General features: G+C 41.6%; 1 protein-coding gene across 6 annotated transcripts in view; it reads left to right on the top strand.

Moving 5' to 3' along the window:
• grik5 (glutamate receptor, ionotropic, kainate 5) overlaps positions 1 to 19,120 on the top strand; it is a 375,404-nt gene extending 356,284 nt beyond the window's left edge. For 4 of the 6 annotated variants that reach the window (XM_057834364.1, XM_057834367.1, XM_057834362.1 and 1 more), the window contains 4 exons: positions 3,159 to 3,384; positions 5,417 to 5,545; positions 8,482 to 8,648; positions 16,509 to 19,120. In XM_057834364.1, the coding sequence (XP_057690347.1) occupies positions 3,159 to 3,384; positions 5,417 to 5,545; positions 8,482 to 8,648; positions 16,509 to 17,126 (1,140 nt within the window). In that variant the 3' untranslated portion in view covers positions 17,127 to 19,120. The remainder of the gene's footprint in view (positions 1 to 3,158; positions 3,385 to 5,416; positions 5,546 to 8,481; positions 8,649 to 16,508) is intronic. The other 2 variants (XM_057834368.1, XM_057834366.1) reach the window with 1 other exon arrangement.
• The last annotated feature ends 1,114 nt before the right edge of the window (positions 19,121 to 20,234 follow it).

Here is a 20,234-nt window from a genome sequence, read left to right as displayed (position 1 = left end):
AATACAAGGACTTAATAGGACAGCAAAAATCATTTAAAAAAGGGTAAATATACAAGGGAGCAATCAGTCCATTCGTTTTCTGCACAGGATTGATTATCCTGGCAGGGTCATTAGTCAAAAATGCAGTCTGTCAGTTAATTTGGAGTGAAAGGGCAGATTTAATCTAAGAAATGACTAACTGTCAATCATAGAAGTGACGGGTTAAGAAATTGGAGGTGGAGTCATCAATGAAAGTGAATATGACAAAAAATATGTCTATGACAGGGGTGGGAGAATTGGGCCTCAAGGGCCGTATTGGGTCCTGTTCTTTGTTCTGATCCAGCACAGACAGTTTAACCAATGAGATTTCTACTGACACAAGAAGCACCTGACTGCGATCAACTGATTGCTTTTGCAAGACACCAGATTGGTGAAAAGATTTCCTCTTGATGGGTTGGAACAGAAACCCGCCTACTACTGCACACCCCTGGTCTATATCTACAGTATCTAGCTATCTGTCTGTCTTTCTGTAAGACTGTTTTGAAATATAAAAATGTACGATAAAATGACTGGATAAATTCAAGAATAATCAGGTGAGGAATATTGGTGTTTTATCAGCCAGGATAAAAAGACAATACAATTTACAACCATAAACCCCTCCCCCATTTTTCATAAATTCACCTAAGAAAGGGACAAAAATCTACAAGTACGTCTGAAAATCGTTTCGGGCAGGGTTCGCCAAATCTGGACCTCGATGCCACCTATCCTGTCGTGTTTTCCATGTCTCTCTCCCCTAGCACACCTGAATCAAATTACCATGTCATTAGCAAGCTTTCAAGTCAGATGTTTTGGATGAGGGAGACATGGAAAACATGACAGGATAGGTGGTCCCGAAGTCCAGATTTGATGAACCATGATTTAGGTGTGTCATATTTTTTGGACAATAAGCCACTGTTTTTCCCCAACGCTCTGGTTTAAAGCGACAATACAGGATTTTTAGAGTTGATTTAACCCTTTAACACCGAACATGTCGGCGGCAACAAAATACGCATATCATCTTTGAAGCCTCGTCACGCTGTAATTACATCACCCACGTGCCGCTGGTTGGTCTCATTTGAAAGTGCGGAAGTTGAGGTCCACGGCGGTTTTTACTTGGAGTTGATTGACCAAGTAAAATGGGAAAGAATGTCATTTGAGTTTTATAGTCTTATTTTCCTCACAAATAAGCATTAAAACGCTGCATGGACCATGTGTTTATGTCCATATTTCCATCATTTCTTGTCTTTTTTCAAAACCGAAAGCACCATGAAGACTATATATCCCGGGAGCCATTGTGAGGTCAAGAAGAATATTGAAAATGTTCACATTACGTCCAAACTGCTGAGCAAGGCGCCACCTAAGGAGAGGGAGGCGAGGTAGCAAGTGACGGCCGGTTGGATTAAGCAGGCAACTTCGAAAAGTCCGGAATGAATGCAAAACTAAATTTAGCACAAGCTAATGCATTGTTTCATCATTTGCCGTTGTTTTCTTCAAATGAGTTGGGAGTTGCGACAAGCTGACAGCGCAAGCGGCGGAAAAGTGGGCTGTGTGATGTAGATCCGTTCCTGTTCAATTGGAAACAGTTAAAGGCTTAAAATACTTTTCTACCCCATGAATGACATTTTAAATGAGATTGCCCCAAAAAGCCCTTTTTCTTTCCTTCAATAGAGATTATTTGGGTTGACTGCTCTTGGTTAACACGCACCTGTGCACATCTACGAGCTTACCCTCTGCTTGGAAAAAACACTTTTCTATCCCACTTCTTGCTCCTAACAGTAAACAATCATGTTTGCTGTTTTTACATTTCTGGTGCTGATCTGATGGGCTAAACGCTCATCGGTTTATGTTAGTGTTCATACAACCATGCACAAGGTTAACCAAGGCTGCAGTTACTCTTTAGGCCGGAGGTTGCAGTTGCGAATAAAAAAGTGACAAGCTCTGTATAGTCTCTTTTAAAGTCCTGTAAGGCTTATATACTGAAGGAAACAGAAGTCGATTTTTTTTGTTTTTACAGGTTCTTTTATTCTCTTAACGAACAGGAGATGACGACATTAATTAAGGAAAGATTAATTTAAAGCTGGCCGGCCGCGACAAATTGTGCCTCGACCTTAGAATTCATCTAGTTTATATCTGCCGTCTCCACGAACAGTGGAAAAAACCAGGGAGCCTAGTGCCGCCCATAGCTAGACAAAACAATGGAAGCAAAAGTCCTTGCACACAAGCAGTACTCACAGCTATGAGAAGATCATGCTGTGCAACCATGTGAAATGAAAAGATATGTTCAAGTGAATGGAAGGAAATATTTATGTACAAATCCCTCTTTTGGATTCAATCAAAAGTTGAATTCAATACCCGTATGAACAAATACTATTTTCTTCTAAGATTTGGTCTTTTGGTTTATAATTTGGCACGCCCTATTGTCCAAAAATTACTGTAATTCGAGGCACTTTAGATAAATGTGTGCTGAATCCCATTTAAGAATAATTTCAATGCAATCGGTTAATTCTGAACAAAGCCCCAGTTCTAAGAGGTCTTACACTCTAGTGCAACCACGTTATTGCATTCATTCATCTTCAGTGCCGCCTATCCTCACAAGGGTCGTGTGGGTGCTGGAGCCTATGCCAACAGACTATGGGTAGTAGGCAGGGTACACGCTAAATTGGATGCCAGCTAATCGCAGTGCACAAAGAGACAGACAACCATTCATGCCCACACTCATAACTAAGTGCTCAACCACCCTAGCATGCATGTTTTTGGTATGAGGGAGAAAACAGGAATCGAGCAAGCTCCACACAGGAAGGCCACTGCCCGGCCTGAACCTTTGATCTCAGAACTGTGAGGCAGACATACCAACCACTCTCTCACCATGCTCAATCAGTCATTGATTTATTTCCTGTTTTCAAAATCATATACAATTGCAACTTAAGAAGTAAAAGCCACATTAATGGCAGAAAAGCTTTTTATCTTTGGTATATCACAAAAACCTGATGTTTGTAGACGGGTATGTAGACTTTTTACATTCCACTACTGTCCCTAAAAGGGTTCAAAGGCAAATTCTACTTAAACGGCAGTTCCTCTATTCCTCCAGGAAATACGTTTATTTGTACCCCCCTTACAATCCACCCATGTTCACTCTGCAGAACTCTCGCTACCAGACATACCAGCGCATGTGGAACTACATGAACTCCAAGCAGCCCAGTGTGTTCGTCAAGAGCACCGAAGAGGGCATCGCCCGCGTGGTCAACTCTAAGTACGCCTTCCTGATGGAGAGTACCATGAATGAGTACCACCGCGGCCTCAACTGCAACCTCACGCAGATCGGGGGCCTGCTGGACACCAAGGGATATGGCATCGGCATGCCGCTGGGTACGTGGTACCCGCTCTCTCTTCGGTGTTGCGCTTGTTACAACGCGGTGAGGAAAGTAGGTCAGATTACCGCCTGTGCGCTGTACAGATCCATTTATCTACACCCTAGAATCTTAATCAACAAAAAGAATCTTCAAGTATTCCAATATCCCGAATAGACGCTCATATTTTTAATTAGCACCACGCTGCCAATTTATTTTCCCCATCTCTCGTTTGAACATACAGTTAATTGACCCACTAAGACATAGACCTTTTTCTTCATTTTGCTGGAGAGTGAAAGTTTTATGGCTGCAATAAAATCGGGGAGATTGATATCTGTGTGATTTATATGGCAATGATTTGTTCTTCGGAATAGTGTACTTGCTTTTACAGAAATTGTTTTATTTAATTTTTTTACCACCAAGTGGGAGTTGCCCCCCCCCCCTTTTTTTCCCCAATTCCTTTTCCCATTAAATTAAGTATTTTTCGAGAAATTACACTTTTACTGTCAAATGAGTACATTATTGTCATTAAATTACAGTTGATTTCTTAGAAAAGTCCCCCATAAAATTACATTTTATTACTCAATTATTTAATTCACCGTAATTTTCAGACATTAAACCGCTACTTTTTTCCCTCATTTTGAATCCTGCGGCTTATAGTCCAATGTGGCTTATTTGTTGATTTTATTGGGTTAATAGGCAACACTTTATTTGACAGCAGTGTCATAAGACTGCCATAAGACCGTCATAATTATGACATGACAGTATCATGGGCATTAATGAAGGCTTATGACCAACGTCATTAAGTGTCATCCGGCAAATTATGTCACCTAACTACATTCATGTCCAGCTCAGATCTTTTACATCCATTCAAATGTGATATCATTAGCCGGATGACAATAAAAGACATCTGTTATAAGCATGCATTAATGCTCATGAGAGTGTCATATCAAAATTATGATGGTCTTATGACAGTTTTATAGCGCCACTGTCAAGGTCTTACCAAATATCATAACTAGCAATTAATGAAACAACTGGAACAGTAACTGAAGAAATAATTAGCGCAGAACCTGAATTTTAATTGTTATTTACATCTGTATCGCTGCAATGGATGCTAGGAAGCATGTTGGACGACAACAGTGTTTACAGCAGGTGGCAGCATAGGTTGAGTGATGGGGAAATGAAGGGAGCTGTGATGGCCAAATGAAGCTTTTTGAAGCAATAAAGCTTCATGGTGGTTCATTTGGTCGTATGGCAGTCTTATGATGCCGCTGTCTAATGAAGTGTTACCGGTTAATATCTTTTGTTGTTAATATCCCATAATACAGTGAGGACAGCTGCGGCTTATAATGCGGTGCAGCTTATCTATGAACAAATGCCATTTTCGCGTCAAATTTGGTGCTTGGCGGCTTATACTCAGGTGCACCTTATAGTCCGAAAATTACGTAACTGAAACCATCTATTAAACTAAAATGGCTTTTTGTTAAAAATCAATTAATTAAAACATTGAAAGTAATATTCTCATGAGTGTTACCGCAAATTTTTTTCAAAAGGGTTATGACTTCTTTTAGTTTTTCTTTTTTCTTAGAATTTATTTCCTCATAAAATTAAACTTTCTTTCATGACACTTTTTTATCATAAAATTATACATTCGTTTGTGAGTGATTTCCTTGTCAATATTCATATAATATTTAAAAATGCTTTTTCCACCCTATGAAAGAACAGTTTACAGTTGTAATGACAAAAATGCAGCACCCCAAAATTAGGGAATAGCAATGGAATGAGGTTGAATTTGTTTTAATTTTCTATGGGTCGGGTTATTAAACAAAAAGAGCCCACTAATATTTGGGAAAAACTGCTGCTTTTTAATCATCACCTCAACCAATTTTAAATTGAGAAAACAGCTTTTCTAATCAGATGCTTCAGTCTGGCTGTAATCTTCCTCTTAATCTTCCATCAATCCTCTCTTCTTTTCCCCATATGACACAGACAAACACTCCTCCTTCCTTTTCTCCCCTCTCATCCCGCTTCTTTTCTTCCTCCTCCTTCAGGTTCGCCATTTCGAGACGAGATCACGCTGGCCATTCTCCAGCTGCAGGAGAACAACAGACTGGAAATCCTAAAGAGGAGGTGGTGGGAGGGAGGACAGTGTCCAAAAGAGGAGGACCACCGTGCCAAAGGTCAGTCTACTGATGATGATAATCTCTTTTACAAAACAAGTCACATGTACATATTCTTATCTTTTATCAGGCACTGTAAGGCAAATTTCTGTTTTTTTATTCATTTTTATGTAATTAATTTGGTTTTTAATAACATTTAATTATACATGATTTTATTTACTAATGCCTCCGGGCGCCTCCCAGGTGAGGTGTACTGGGCATGTCCCACTGGGAGGAGCCCGTGGGGCCAACACAGGACATGCTGGGGAGACTATGGCTGGGTTCACACTACAGGTCTTAATGCACAATTCCGATTTTTTTGTCATGCCCATTCAGACTTCCTTTGTCCATTGAGCCTGTTCAAATATTACTCATGCGCATTAATTCGCAGTGAGACATGCGCCGAGCAAACTGACCCGCATGCGCAGAAGCATCAAAACATATAACTACACATGCTGGCTGTACGTCATTCCAGGGTGATCATATTTTGATTTCCAAAAAGAGGACACAAATAACAGACATAATAATGCGTTTAGTCTTATATTCAACGTTTATATGTATGCACTGTCCGTGCATAACGCGTCATTTTGCCTCATCTGCCATGTAAGCAGTGCTGAAATATTGCTTCTTTGGCGCACAGAACACCGAGCATTATCAGGCTTGTCATTTTATTCATTTTATTTTTTCTATGACTGTGGTCAAGCCAGCCTCCTGCGTAAAGCCGAGTTCAACCTAGGCGCTAACGCTAATGCACAACTACATCACTGCCATCCTGCCTGCCACTCTCGCTCTGTGATGACATAATCGCTGCATGAATTCCGATTTGGGAGACTTGACAGTTTAGACTGTCGCCACATTCTAGAAAAATGTGGCCCCGATCGGATTTAAACCACATACGAAAGTGACCCAGATCGGATTTGAAAGGTCTACTATGCGATTTGTTGCATTCAGAACGTCAAGTTAATGCCTCACTTAAGTCGGAAAAACACGAAAAATTTGGATTTGTGCATTAAGACCTGCAGTATTAACCTAGCCTATGTCTCCCGGCTGGCCTGAGAACACCTTGGGATCCCCCAAGAAGAGCTGGATGAAGTAGCTGGGATGAGGGAAGTCTGGGCTTCCCTGCTGAAGCTGCTACCCCCGCGACCCAACCCTCGAATAGGCGGGAGAAAATGATGGATGGATTATTTATTCATTCATATATTCATTTTCTATAGAGCTTTTCCTCACAAGTGTCGATGGGGTGCTGTTGACTATCCCAGCTCACTCTGGGCAGGAAGCAGGGTAGAACTTGAACTGGTTTCCAGCCAGTCACGGCACGTATAGATAAACAACCTTTATCGCTTAAACCTACAGTATGGAGAGTTTAGAGCAGACATGTCCAAAGTCCAGCCTGGGGGCCAAATGCGGCCCGTGAACAAATTTCATCCGGCCCCCAGCCTCTGTCCTAAAATCAATAACGTCTGGCCCACACACAGACTTAATAAATTGGTCAGCAGTACAGCTACCAGCATATGAAGTAGCTTACACACTAAATGCTGCTCCTCATTTACCCACTAAAAGGCAGCAGCACTCTTAGCAACATTAATTACCCCGTGTGACCCTTTACTCCCAATTTTCTAAAATGGCGACAGTCAACTGCGACGGCCGATGCTTCAAGGATAGGTGGAAATTGGACTATTTCTTCTCTAAAATACGTAACAACTGTGTCTGCCTCATTTGCAAAGAGACTGTCGCTGCTTTTAATAGTTCAATGTGAGGGGATATTACCAAACAAGACACACTGACATGTACGACAAGATTACAGGGTAAATACGTAGCGATAAATTGAAGCAACTTGAAGCTAGTTTAATTTCACAGCAGCAGTATTTCGCAAGAGCCCGAGATTCGAAAGAGTACGCCACAAAGGCTAGTTGCGAGATTGTTGAAATTATTAATTTAAAAAAAAAATAAAGCAAATGTGACACACAGAATGGCTTGCTAAAATTTGCTTAAATATATTCTTCTATGTAAAGGACGTCAGCCAAGGTCGGCCCCCCACATTTTTACCACACCAAATCTGGCCCCCTTTGCAAAAAGTTTGGACACCCCTGGTTTAGAGTGTTCAATAGCTTGTTGCACATGATTTTATGATTACCCATTAAATTTCATAGAAATGTTGACAAATGTATTTCTGTTTTATAACTTTCCCTTGTTATATTCTGACAATATTATATTTTGGCATTATAAATATGACCACAAGTCACTAATCATATGTTTTTAAGATATTAGTCAACTAATCACATTGAATGTAAAACTCTAAGAGCAAGCACCTGTGCTTACAATACCATCATTAACATCCAGTTTGTGTTTCAGCAAAATAAGATCATAGTACATTCAAGTATTTCTGAAATTTTCATTTTAAAAAATGACGCAAATTAAATATAAGGTGATACTCTTGTTTTGTCCCTGGTGTTATAGTTTGCCTGACTTTGGTGCAGGCAGTGTGGGATCGATTCCCACGCAATGGCGGTGTGATTGTGGGTGCGAATGGTTGTCTCCCTCTCTCTCTGTGCCCTACGATTGATTGGCGACTAATTTGGACCGTAGTCCACCTTTCACCCGTCGTCAACTGATAGGCTCCGGCACTCCGCGACCCTGACAAGGATAAGCGTTGTTGAAAATGAATGGTTGGATACTATTGTTCTAGCAATTCAGTTGTGGATGTAAATTGAAACCAAAAATTATGCAATCTGAAAACGTTTTGCATGCTATGTTACTATTTGCACATAAAAAGAAATAATGATTTGACTCTTCAAAGATATCAACTATTTTAAAATGTAAAACAGATGAATAAATTTAGAAAAATGAGGCGCTATGCATCAGAAAACGAAGCAAACAATTAACAGAGTTACTATTATTATCATTACTGTTCGTTTAGGTTCTGTTTTCACATTGGAACATTTTGTGTCCTTCAGGTCTTGGCATGGAGAACATCGGGGGCATCTTTGTAGTGCTCATCTGCGGCCTCATCATCGCCGTGTTTGTGGCCATTATGGAGTTTGTATGGTCAACACGCCGCTCGGCAGAGACAGATGAGGTATGCCCCCATACCTGCCCTCGCCGAACCCACAGACACACCCCAGTAGGTTCCCAAGGCACACTGCCAACCCTTTTTCCGTTTTTTCTTCTGTGTATTTGTGTGTGCATGTATGTGAGCGTGGTTCGATTATTTTCCTGATTTGTCTCCATTTGTACGTGCTGTAACATTTAATTTGAGGCTGTTTGCTATATGCATGTGAGTTGAGATGTCAAGATAGCGATGGGAATAAATGCAAGAAAGCTATCAGTTTGAATATGCATCAAAGTATTTTAAATTGTAAGGTAGAGTCAATTTTCACATGTGCAGTCTGCTTCTAAGGACAGTGTGCACCTCTTAGTGTTAGGCGTAAATGTCAGTGATGTAGTGTTTGTGGGCTAAACGCGACAGTACAAAGAAGCACTCTTGTGAAATGCCAATATTTACTTGCATAATGCTGCATTATGACCGTATTTTAAATGTCACAATGTATCTCTTTTTACACACCTCCTATTAAGGGTTCTCAAACTGGGGAACACTTATGAAGTCTTTGCAAGAAATGATTATCGTATCGTTTGAAAAAGTGCGTGCCTAAAGTACATACTCGTACTAGAATAGCACACTAATAAAACATATTATTTACCCCTCAGCTTTAGGCCAAGAAAAGCTCTTGTATGATTGTGACGTATTAAATAAATCTGACATAACTACACAAATAAATACTGTTTTAAAGCAACACTTTCTAACTTTTCAGTTTGGTTGATTTTAGTGACACCGGTGGACAAAAACGGTAGTGATTTGCCTCAGTAGTAATAATACATTTTATTTGAAGGCGCCTTTCTGGCACTCAAGGTCGCCGTACTATCATTTACAAAAACAATTGAACAAAGGCTAAAAACAGTAAAAATAATGAAGTATAGAACATTTAAAACACTAAAAATACTAATAGAAAAAAATAATTGGCAGAGAACTAGAACACAAAGAAATCAGGGATTATTATGGATAGGCGAGTCTGAACAGGTGAGAGTTTTGAGTTTGAATTGGAAAAGAGGGAGTGAGTCGGTGTTCCTTAGCCTGGTACTCCAGACTCAGCGCTGTTCCAGCTATTGAGTCTGGCCACCATTAAGCGGATAAAATTTCCAGGGCGGAGCAAGCCACAGCAAACAGACAGCGAAGTGGACCAATCAGCGACGGGCGGATGTGACGTTAGAAACGCGACGAGGGACTTGCGCGCGGAAGTAAACATACGAGGAGAGCGGAGTTTATTCAACATGGCTAGCGCGAGACAGACTGTTGTCAATGACTTGTGTCGATGTGTTTTTGGTAATTTAAAACTGATTTTACCGTGGATTGGGACATATTCTCGGCTCTCCTGTTCGCCATCTCTCTTGTTGTGGAGATGAGTGACGTTACTCGTTAAGAACACGTCACGCAGATAAACGAATCTGATTTGACGATTGATTTTGTACTTGCTCGAGAGGCCATTAATGGGCTGGGTCTCTCAGTGTTTGAAAAATACAGGGAGAACAGTCTGGCCGTGCCAGGCAAGGTGTTCCTAAGGTCGGAGGGGTAGTGAATTCCAAAGCCAGGAAGCAGAGTGGCTGAATGCTCTGCTCCCCATGGTGCATAGGCGAGCAAGGGTGACAGACAGGTTTATGGAGGTGGAGGACCTGAGGGCACTGGAGGGAGCTGTAGTATGGAGGAGGTCAGACAGGTATGAAGGGGCAAGGTTGTGGTTGGCCTTGAATGTGAGCAGGAAAACTTTTAACTGGATGCAAAAGTAGACCAGGAGCCAATGGAGCTGGCCGAGAACTGGAGTGATGTGGTGGGTGAATGGGGTACGGGTTATTCTAGACCTGTTGGAGTTTATTGAGGGTCTTTTGAGGGAGGCCAAAGATATGGGAGTTGCAGTCATCCAGGCGGGAAGTGACACGACTACGAACCAGGATGGCAGCAAAATGTTGGGTGAGGGAGGCGCGGAGGTGGTTGATGGTGCGTAGGTGAAAGTGGGCAATCCGGGTAATATTATTGATGTGTGAATGAAAAGAGAGTGTACTGTCCAGGATGACACCCAGGCTCTTTACATGGGGGGAGGGTGAAACCGTGGAGTTGTCGATGGTGAGGGGATGGGTTTGGTATTTGGATATGGTGGATTTGGAGCCGATGAGGAGCACCTCGGTTTTACTGCTGTTGAGTTTGAGGAAATTGTGGGTTAGGCAGTTGTTTTTTTTTCGGTGATACAGTCAGTCAGGAAGGTGGGTGGGAGAGAGGAGGAGAGTTCGGAAGTGAGGTAGAGCTGGGTGTCATTGGCGTAACAGTGAAAGTTGATGTTGAATGGATGGAAAATACTGCCGGTCGGAAGGAGGTAGATGATGAAGAATAGGGGCCCGAGAACAGAGCCCTGAGGCACACCGAATTTACGGGTGAGGGAGTAGAATTAAGGGATTTGAGTTGTATATAGTGATAGCGTCCAGAGAGGTAGGATGAGAACCAGTTCATCAGGGTGTGGGTGATGCCAATGGTGGATAGATTGTGGAAGAGGGTGGCGTGGCTTCAGTCGGTGGCTAAAGGAAGACTTTGTTTCCCATAAGGACCAGCGCACACCCGAACAGTGTCCTAAAATCATCAATGAATCAAAAATCAATCTCCCGATCGCCTGGATTAATCAAGCAAAATTTGAAGGACGAATAGTAATAAGATAATAAGTCCAGTTGTGGCTTAACAATAGCATATGACCGTTAGCAACCGTGTGGCTTAGTGTGGCTAACCCCCAACCCCATAAGTTCGTTTGGGAGAGGTGGGTTGCTCTGCCATCTTTGCAGCATTCGTGCAAAAGCGTTCGCATTGAGTTCCGTCTTTATAAATGAATGGGAAAGGGGGAAGTGACGTGTGCCGTAAAGCAGTTGGCACTTTTGTAGTTTTTTTGTGTGGCAGGGTTTCTGCCACCCTCTTCAAAGTAAATTAGTGCTGGTGAAAGCGATACAGACCCCCTTAAGATATAAAAGAGGTGTTATTCAACTAGATGTCAGTAGACACAATCATATCACAATTATTATTATTATCACAAATGTTATGAAAATATTTTATAAAGGTTGAAAAGTTACCTCGTGTTGCTTTAAAAACTAAATGTGCATCAGTAAAAGACTCAAATTGGCTTTCATTTCTAGAAGAAAATGCTTTTATTTTCCAGAAAATATTTGAGGCAATCACTTGGGGGAGAAAATGAAACATGATTTGAGTTGTCCTTTTTGTGCTTTTGTTTTTTTTTTTTCCTATACTGCAAAGATGTTTATTTCCGATAACAAGTGGGGAAGTTAAAACATTTTTTCTACTTTGAATGTAATGAAAATGGACATCTTAAAAGCTCCTTGAGCGATGATTTCCTTTCAAACATCCTTACCAACCATGCTTCATTCACACAAATGGACTTTCAACCCTCATTTTCATCATATGTGGAAAGTTGGCACTACCACACTGCCACCCGCAGTATTGCATTCAGCAGCTGCTTAAACTGACTTTATCTTTTTTCATGAGAAGAATACGGTGTAAGAAATTGACTGGAATGGACCATCACAAGAAAAAAAAAAAAATGACAGAGATTCACACCCGCACATCGAGCCCTGCTGATGCAGCGCAACAGGAAACTGACCCCTGTATTGAGTTTTGAGACTCCAAAATTGTACTACATTACTTATGTTGAAGCACAAAAACATAGCTTGATTATCAAGAAATAATTTGATTTTTAAATGGGATTAAGACGAGTATCCTTGGAAAAATTTCTCACTTTTAAAGGGTTCTATAAGCAAAAGTTCGAGAACACCTGCCTCACATGTTACACTGGTATCCTTCGTCTTCCATCTTTTGGATTACTTCTTCCTCTTCTTCTTTCCCCATCTCACTGTTGCTGTCTCCCTCTTTCTCTCTTTCTCTCTTTCTCGTTCCATCATCTGTCCATCAGTCTGCGTTCTCTGACAAAGAGTACTGTTTCTGTTTATGTGAGCCCATGACTTTTTCTTTTGAATGCTTTTCGTAGTGAAGTAGTTTGGGTGAAATGTGTGTGTGTTGCTGGCCTGCCTGAACGTCCATGTTGTCATGATGAAGTGTCCATAAACTAAACCAGCGGTCCCCAACCACCGAGCCGCGGACCAGTACTGTACCAGGGGGCATATGTTAGCATGATACAGGGATTTTGAAAATCAAGTGCAGTTGCAGTCTTGTCTCATCAATCCAACACTTCTCAGTATTGGGATGCAGGCTTGAAAAATGAAGAAATGACAACTGCAAAACTTCCATTTTTCCATTCACAGACAGTAGGATCATGCTGACCAAACTCCTTTAAGTTTATACTTAAAGGCACACCTGACAAACACACACACAACCACACACACCAAATTGTACAGGATATGCAGCTTATTAGTCCGTAAAGATTAAAAAAGAAAATTGAAAGAGACACCCAAGGCGCAGAGTATTCATCTTTAAAATATACTCGAGTAAAAGTAAAAAAGTATTTGGTGAAAAAAAAATACTGAAGTAATGAGTAAAATTGCGAATAACTGCTGATGTTTGATTTTTTTTTTTTTTTAATTATGGTATTTTTTTTTCTCAGCACATAGTTTTATATACAGGGGTGCACATAATTTTTTCGCCCAGGTTCTCAGAGGAGGACCTGGAGATGTGACTTGGTCCTCATTAAGCTTGAGAGCCGACCCGCCTGATGCGATACATTTATGACAAGCTTTACTTAGAGCCAATTAACTTTAATTATATTAACAATTAATGCTTGATTAACATCAACTGGCACAACAAAATTGCCATTACTTTGAAGTGAAATGTAAAGAAATAAACATAAAAACACTAATTCAAAATAAAGGGCGTTCATATGCGGCTCCCACATTAACTCCAAGCCTTTTGTAAAAGTGGGATGTCCTCCTCATAAGAGCTCATTGAACGTGCATGTTTAGCTTTGTGAAATGCGAGCAAAAACACGTTTGTCAGTGCATGGTGCTGTTCTTCAATAACTTTTTCCCGCCACTTGTCCATAGGGCGAGTGGGGTCCTGTCTGACATCATTAGTTTGCTTAACTGCCACATGGTCTCTTTTTTTTCGTGCTTTTCAAAGTATGGATGGCTAAAATTCTTTGACCCTGCATAAAATGCGCTGCTCTTATTAATGACATTGGGATTCTCACGGCAAATGTTGCACCACATTTCCGTGCGAGCATCATTTGCTTCTAGCCATGGTACCTCCTGCAGCCACTTTTCAGCAAAAGTCCTTTTTTTCCGGTAGCTCCGGTGACGTCTCTGTCGTCTGTCTGTCTTTTGACGGGGGTGGGGGAACACGGAAATAATTACTCAGTGGGGCCTGCCTCTTTGACATTTTGAGAAGTGATTTTCTCGTGTCCGCCGCAAATACAGTGGTCAGCCATCGGTAAGCAAAAGCGTATGGAAGCTGTTGAGGGCCAGCACGTTTGTCTACATCCAGTACGCATGCGCGCATGCGGACCACTTATGTGCACCCCTGTATATATACTAGTATATATATATATGGACTGTTATTTTTATACTGTACTATAAGCTATTATAACCGCATGAAGCCAAAGAAATGCAATTCAAATCATTGAATTCCAGCGAGAGAAAATAAAACATTATAGATATATATAACATTATATAGTTCCTAATTTGAATAGTTGAATACTTCCTTCATAGTTCCTATCATGAAATTAAAGGGATCATATCTCTGATTTTTCATGGTCAGTAGAAGGCCTGTCGCGATAACAAATTTTTGTTGGTGATAAATTATCCCGTAAATAATTGCGATATTCGATATTATTGCCCCCCCCCCTCATTTTTTTTAACCAATTTACAATAACACAGTGAGAATACAGTATATATTAATTGATTGCACCAATTTAAACACAATAAATTTTTAGTCTTGAATTCAAAAATAGTTTTTAAGAAATCAAAACGAAAACCAATAGACCATGCCTCTTTTAAGTAAATGACAAAAATATTAATACCACACAGACACACAGAATAATTAAAATGTCTTTTTCAAGAAAAAATAAAATTGCACTTCAATAACTTAAGCATTTAGGCACAGAGGTATAAAGTTGTAGTAACACGAACAATTGCACTTCAACAACAACAGAGAAAAATACAAGTAGCAGTAACAAAAAATTGGCTTCACTAGGTATCAAACAACATTAAAAAGAAGTAAAATTCCATGAGGGAACGCCACTTTGCGGAGTCTCTTTTGTATTATATACATCAAACGAACATCTCTGTAAATGTCGATTGACGTGATGAGGAAGTCTCCGCTTGTTGCAATGCATTCAAGCAGTGAAAACTAAAAAGGGTGATTTAAAATGATCATGTAGATTTGTTGTATTGGCCCTCTTTGTTGAAACAACCTCCAAACAAATTTTTCAGACTGGTTCATCCTTTTTGGTTGCCTCGCTATTTTCATTTGGTTTAAAATCAAAATATTCCCACACCGGGGCTGTGGTGTTTGGCTTGGAAATCAAGGATTTTCCGTCCCTTTTCGTCTTCCTCGCTCAGCTCGCTCATTGCCGTGCGTCGACTGTGCGCTCGGCCCCGCCACCCTCCATTGAATGACGGACGTGCACGCGGGTCGATAAATCGCAGCGGGGAAAATTACCGCCTTTTATTTTTATTTACCGTGCGATAAATGGAATTATTGCATATCGCAACAGGCTTAGTCAATCGGTGCCAAATAAAAACTTAGATGTAAAAATCCACGCTTTCGAATCATGTGGAGGGCAGAGCTCTATTTCAAATGCTTAATTTTCTGTGCTTTAAAGACGTCACATGATTGAACAGGCCGGCGTGATCATAGAACAACAAGCTTGAGTCTATTTGATTTAAAGGAGTCAGGGGATTATTGTTGCCATGACTCATTGGTGAAACTGGTAACGCTACTGTTGGCGTCGCTGGTAAAAAAAAAAAAAGTAAAATCTTATTTGTAGAATAAAGAGGAAAAATGTAACAAATAGAGTATCCTAAAGTAGCGGGGTAAGAGTAGAGTTTCTTCTTCCCAAATATACTCGAGTAAAATTAAAAAGTATGGCTTAGTAAACTACTCTTAGGTATACATTTATTTGAAAAAGTTACTCAAGTAAATGTAATGCGTTACTACCCACCTCTGCGGTTTTTACAGTATACTGAACTTAATTTGTTGCCCTCACATGTGGCAAAAAAGCTGACTAAGCACTTTTCAGCCATTTATATTTAAAGTAAGCGCAACAGAAAATACAGTGAGCAGACTCTGTGGCACCCCACCAGAACCAGCACCTTAAACACACGTACAGTGCACAAAACGATGAATAAATATAAAATGTTCTATGCTTACAATTTGTTTGTGTAATACGTTTGAATGTAAATAAATAAAAGTGTGGGAAGGGTGGCTCCACATGTTTTTTCTTTTTTTTTTCTATATGGGAGATTTCTGACCTAATGAGGGTGGCTGTGTAATGAATGCCCCAATAATTGGGTGTTAACTGGAATCAGAGTTGTTTCTTTATTTTCTTTAAGTGAAACTGTTCCGTGGTGCAAAAGATGTTGGGGACCGCTGAACTAAACGACATTGGGTGTTGCCGTGTCTCTGGATGATAATAACTCTCTCTGCTCTTTGCAAACTCTTCCCATCCCAAAATTCATTACCCCCTCATTCCTGTCTCTTGAATCTCCTTGCCACCTTCGCTGCTCCTGCAACTTTTTTTATTTTTTATTTGCTGCACTGTGTACATTCCCTTGGGTCCTGTTTTCACCTTTTCTGTTGGTTTTCCCACTCATGTGCCGTCTTGTTCCGCTGCCTGCCTACTCTTTGTCTTTCTTTTCCCTCCCTTTCGTCTTGACTTCCCCGACTTCCCCCTCCTACTCCTCGCCCCCTTCCCGGTTGTCCTTTTAGGTGTCTGTCTGTCAGGAGATGATCACAGAGTTCCGAAACGCCGTCTCCTGTAAGAAGAGCTCACGCCTGCGTCGCCGCCGCCCGCTCAGCAGCTCGGCAGCGGCCCTTCGACACCCCAACCGCTTCGCCCTGGGGGCCCCGCGACCCTTGCGCCTGGTCCGAGAGATGCGGCTGAGCAACGGTAAACTCTACAGCGGAGCCGGACCCCTCACAGGCGGGGTGGGAGGAGGCGCTGGGCCACCCGATCTGGGACCGGGTCCCCAGCGGCTCCTCGAAGATCCCCTTGGTGCCAATGCCACCCCTCCGCCACCGGCGCCTACCCCGGTAATGTTGCCCAGCCGCAGTTGCACCCACGTGAGAATCTGCCAGGAGTGTCGCCGCATCCAGAGCCTCAGGTCGGACAGCAGTTTGGGTTCGACCATCACGAGGATACCGCCGTCGTCGGCGCCCCTGCCACGTCTACCCCCGCCCCCTCCCCCGTCCTCGTCCAACACGGACAGCGAGGGCGGAGGGGGTCCAAGCCCCAGGCGGCTGCACAGCCCCCCACATCACCCTGCTCGGTCCATTCCTCTTCAACAGAACCTAAACAAAGCGGACCTCCTGGGGGAGCAGGCCTGAGGGTGAAAGCAACAAACTGCTTGATCCCAAAACTGAGGAAAATAAAAAAAAGACATGCAGATTAATGGACTTTTTGGAAAAAAAAAAAAAAAAAAATCAAGCGGATACAAAAACACGGAAACTTGAACCCAATGTCTGGGTGACCTTGAAGTCTGCCGAGAGAGCGGCAGCTGCTCGCATGCGCTTTTGAACACTCCCTTTTGACCAGAATTGATGGAAGTGCTCATGGCCAAACCGTGCTTTGGATTCTTTCACTACTCCGCGTAAGCGAGGCATTTTACCCCCTCCTTTTTCTTCCGCAGACACTACTGGGAAGCTACCCGTTCACTGGAGGACGTGTTGTACCTGTATGCTGTTTTAAATTGAACTGAAAGACTTCCTGAGGATTATTATATGTTTTATTCATTTTTGTCTTGTTTTGTTGCCATTTGTTCTAAGTGGGAGTTCAATAAAAGCCTTCTATGTGACAATTGCAGTGGATTATGACAAAAATATGACTACGGCTAATTAAGTCTGAGAGTTTTGTGTCCCTCCCTTTATTGCCGCCGCTATTGGAAGGATGTGCAAACAGAAGGATGTGTCAACGGTTCAAACGGTCACAAAAGTCTGGTCTGTAGTACATTTTTACCAATGTATGTGTGCGTGTTTATTTATAAAGTGTCTGGACTCACAGTAAAAAGCTTTGGCGAGCAGCAGAACACGCCTCTCTTAAAGTCTATCGGGATGCTTTAAAATGGGAAATTAACGTCCCTCGTTGTCCCTTCACGGTTAGATATAAGTCAAGACGGAAAGAAGGCAAAAAGAAGTGAGTTCATCCTCTGCGATTAGACAGGTCCTGATCCTTTAATTCTAGGCATCTTTTTAAAGGGGTTTGTTAATACGCCAGCAAGCTGTGTCTGCAGCTACAGACTTGGCTGTCCGGCACACAGGCCCTGTGCCAGAATGATGGACTCAACACAGCCTCGTCAATACTGTCTCAAGCTTTTGATTACCTAATTACTCCCCTTGCCCTGCCGAGGAGGGGGAAGCGCTTCGGAATTGAGCACGTTGACAGCATACTGATGACTGCAGTACATGTTTTTTGCTTTGGGAAAACGACTGCCTAACTTTTAATTGCAAGTTGTTAATGTTACGGGGCTCTGTCGTTTAGAGCAAAACACTAAAGCGGTCGATGTGCTCGGAAGTTTGTGGCGGCGACATGAATACTTGGGAGATGATTCAAAGTGTAGCAGCCGTGCCACCACTTTACCCCGTGAAAAATCAATTCAATTGACCTGACTAACATTTGTCAATGTCCACTTTTTCCCTACATGAAGGTTGTGAAGTTGCCATGGTCACTGATGTTACTGCTAGTCACATTTTTTAAAGAAAAACTTAAATTACAACACAGAACAAGAAATGGCTTAAAACTGTACAGATAAAACATTGTAACCAGTTGCTCAATACAGTACCTCTACACATGGCCTTACCCATATAGTTAACGCTGAATCGCCTAACCCATCAGACTTGACCCGAAACCACCTTACAATGAACAACAAGCTCAAATGATACCCCTAAATCTTTAACTCTAGTCATCCAGCCCATTAGACCACACCCCTTTCACACTAAAACCACAACTTCCTAACCTCTGTAATTTACCCCAAAAACACTTCCCAAACCTTCCACTAACCCTAGTCCCTTTACCATTTAACCACAATCCATAACCTTGGTATTCCTAGAGGCTTTTACTGGTACCCCTTGAAATTTTAAATCATTAGTGCAGACAGGCTGGCATTTTCTCAATATGGGATCTTGTCGGTGCTTGTATTCTCGGGTCCTTGTGAATTGCCATTAGAGCCAGACCGAGTACTGTATCAATCCTAAATGGGTAGCAGACTTAGAACAGTTGAGTCCCGCGTGTTCTTCTCGCCACACCCTCTTCAGCCAGTGTGTTCCAGAGCAGATTTCTGTATTCATGGGGACTGCCGTATTCCATATTCCTTGAAGGCAAAACAAGCGAGCGAATGGAAATAAAGCAAGAGGTATAGACGTACTCCTCAAGTATTCAGCAGTTTCAATACTCAAGCAAAGCGTTCTGCGGGCTCCCATTTTCGACAAGTTCATACTTGTTGTTCTCAGCAAGAATGTACTTCCCAAGCACACAAGTACTTGTGTACTTCAGTATTGAGAAACCTGTTAACCCTAAGGAGCCATTTACGTGGTGACTCTCCGAGAAGACGTAAAATTTCATGTTTCCATTTATATGGTTTCGTCTCCATTCGAACAATGTCGCAAATCTGCATGAAAACTATGTAGTATTCATGCCAGGCCCTAGGGGGCAGTGCAGATTAAGGCGACAGCGAATGATGCACTTTGACCTCCTCAAACCGGAAGACAACATTCCCGCCCACTCCAAGAAATGGCATTTTCTTTTGTTCAAAATTGAAAAAGAGGGGGTCGTCTTATATTTGCGGTCTAGACATTATACCCATTCGCGACGCTAGATGGCGCCAGATATCATTGAAGTAATGTCATGTCATGACAGATCTCAGCTACTAGTTTAACAAGTTTGCATTATTTTATTGCAGTGTTTTTCCTTATTCAGATTTGTTTCAAGACTACAGTTACAGTTAGACTTCACTGTGATGGTTAATGCAGTTATTGCAATTTTGTTGTTTTATCACAATAGACTGGTTTATTCACATTTCAAAACCCAGAAGCCATTCATTTACGAATGTGATTGCACTTTAGTTTACATATTTAAATGTTCAGATATTTAGATTTGAATGAGGCAAAATAACATGCTTTTTCTCTCAGATATATTGTTATAATCATTTGTTTCAGATGTACTGTATTTTCTGTATAAAAATTAATTTGGTGTTCAAAAAGTCTGTTTTCAAACTTGAGTCTTGGAAAAAGACGGGGTCGTCCTATAATCAGGGCCGTCTTATATTCGGGCCAATACCTTATTTAAATTAAAGTATCATAAAAACAGTAAATTAAAGCCGACATTCCACCATATTTGCTGTCTATAATGTTTAGTAGCACCGCTGCGCACACCAAATGTGACAAGTACGAGTGCTGATGTTATCGGCGCGGTCCTGCGCCGCCGGAGCTTTTGATGTGCAT

This window comes from Corythoichthys intestinalis, chromosome 4, assembly GCF_030265065.1.
Source record: "Corythoichthys intestinalis isolate RoL2023-P3 chromosome 4, ASM3026506v1, whole genome shotgun sequence".
In the NCBI taxonomy this organism is placed as follows: Eukaryota; Metazoa; Chordata; class Actinopteri; order Syngnathiformes; family Syngnathidae; genus Corythoichthys; species Corythoichthys intestinalis.
Note: the sequence above shows the minus strand (reverse complement) of the source record. Positions and strands in the feature narration are given on the sequence as shown.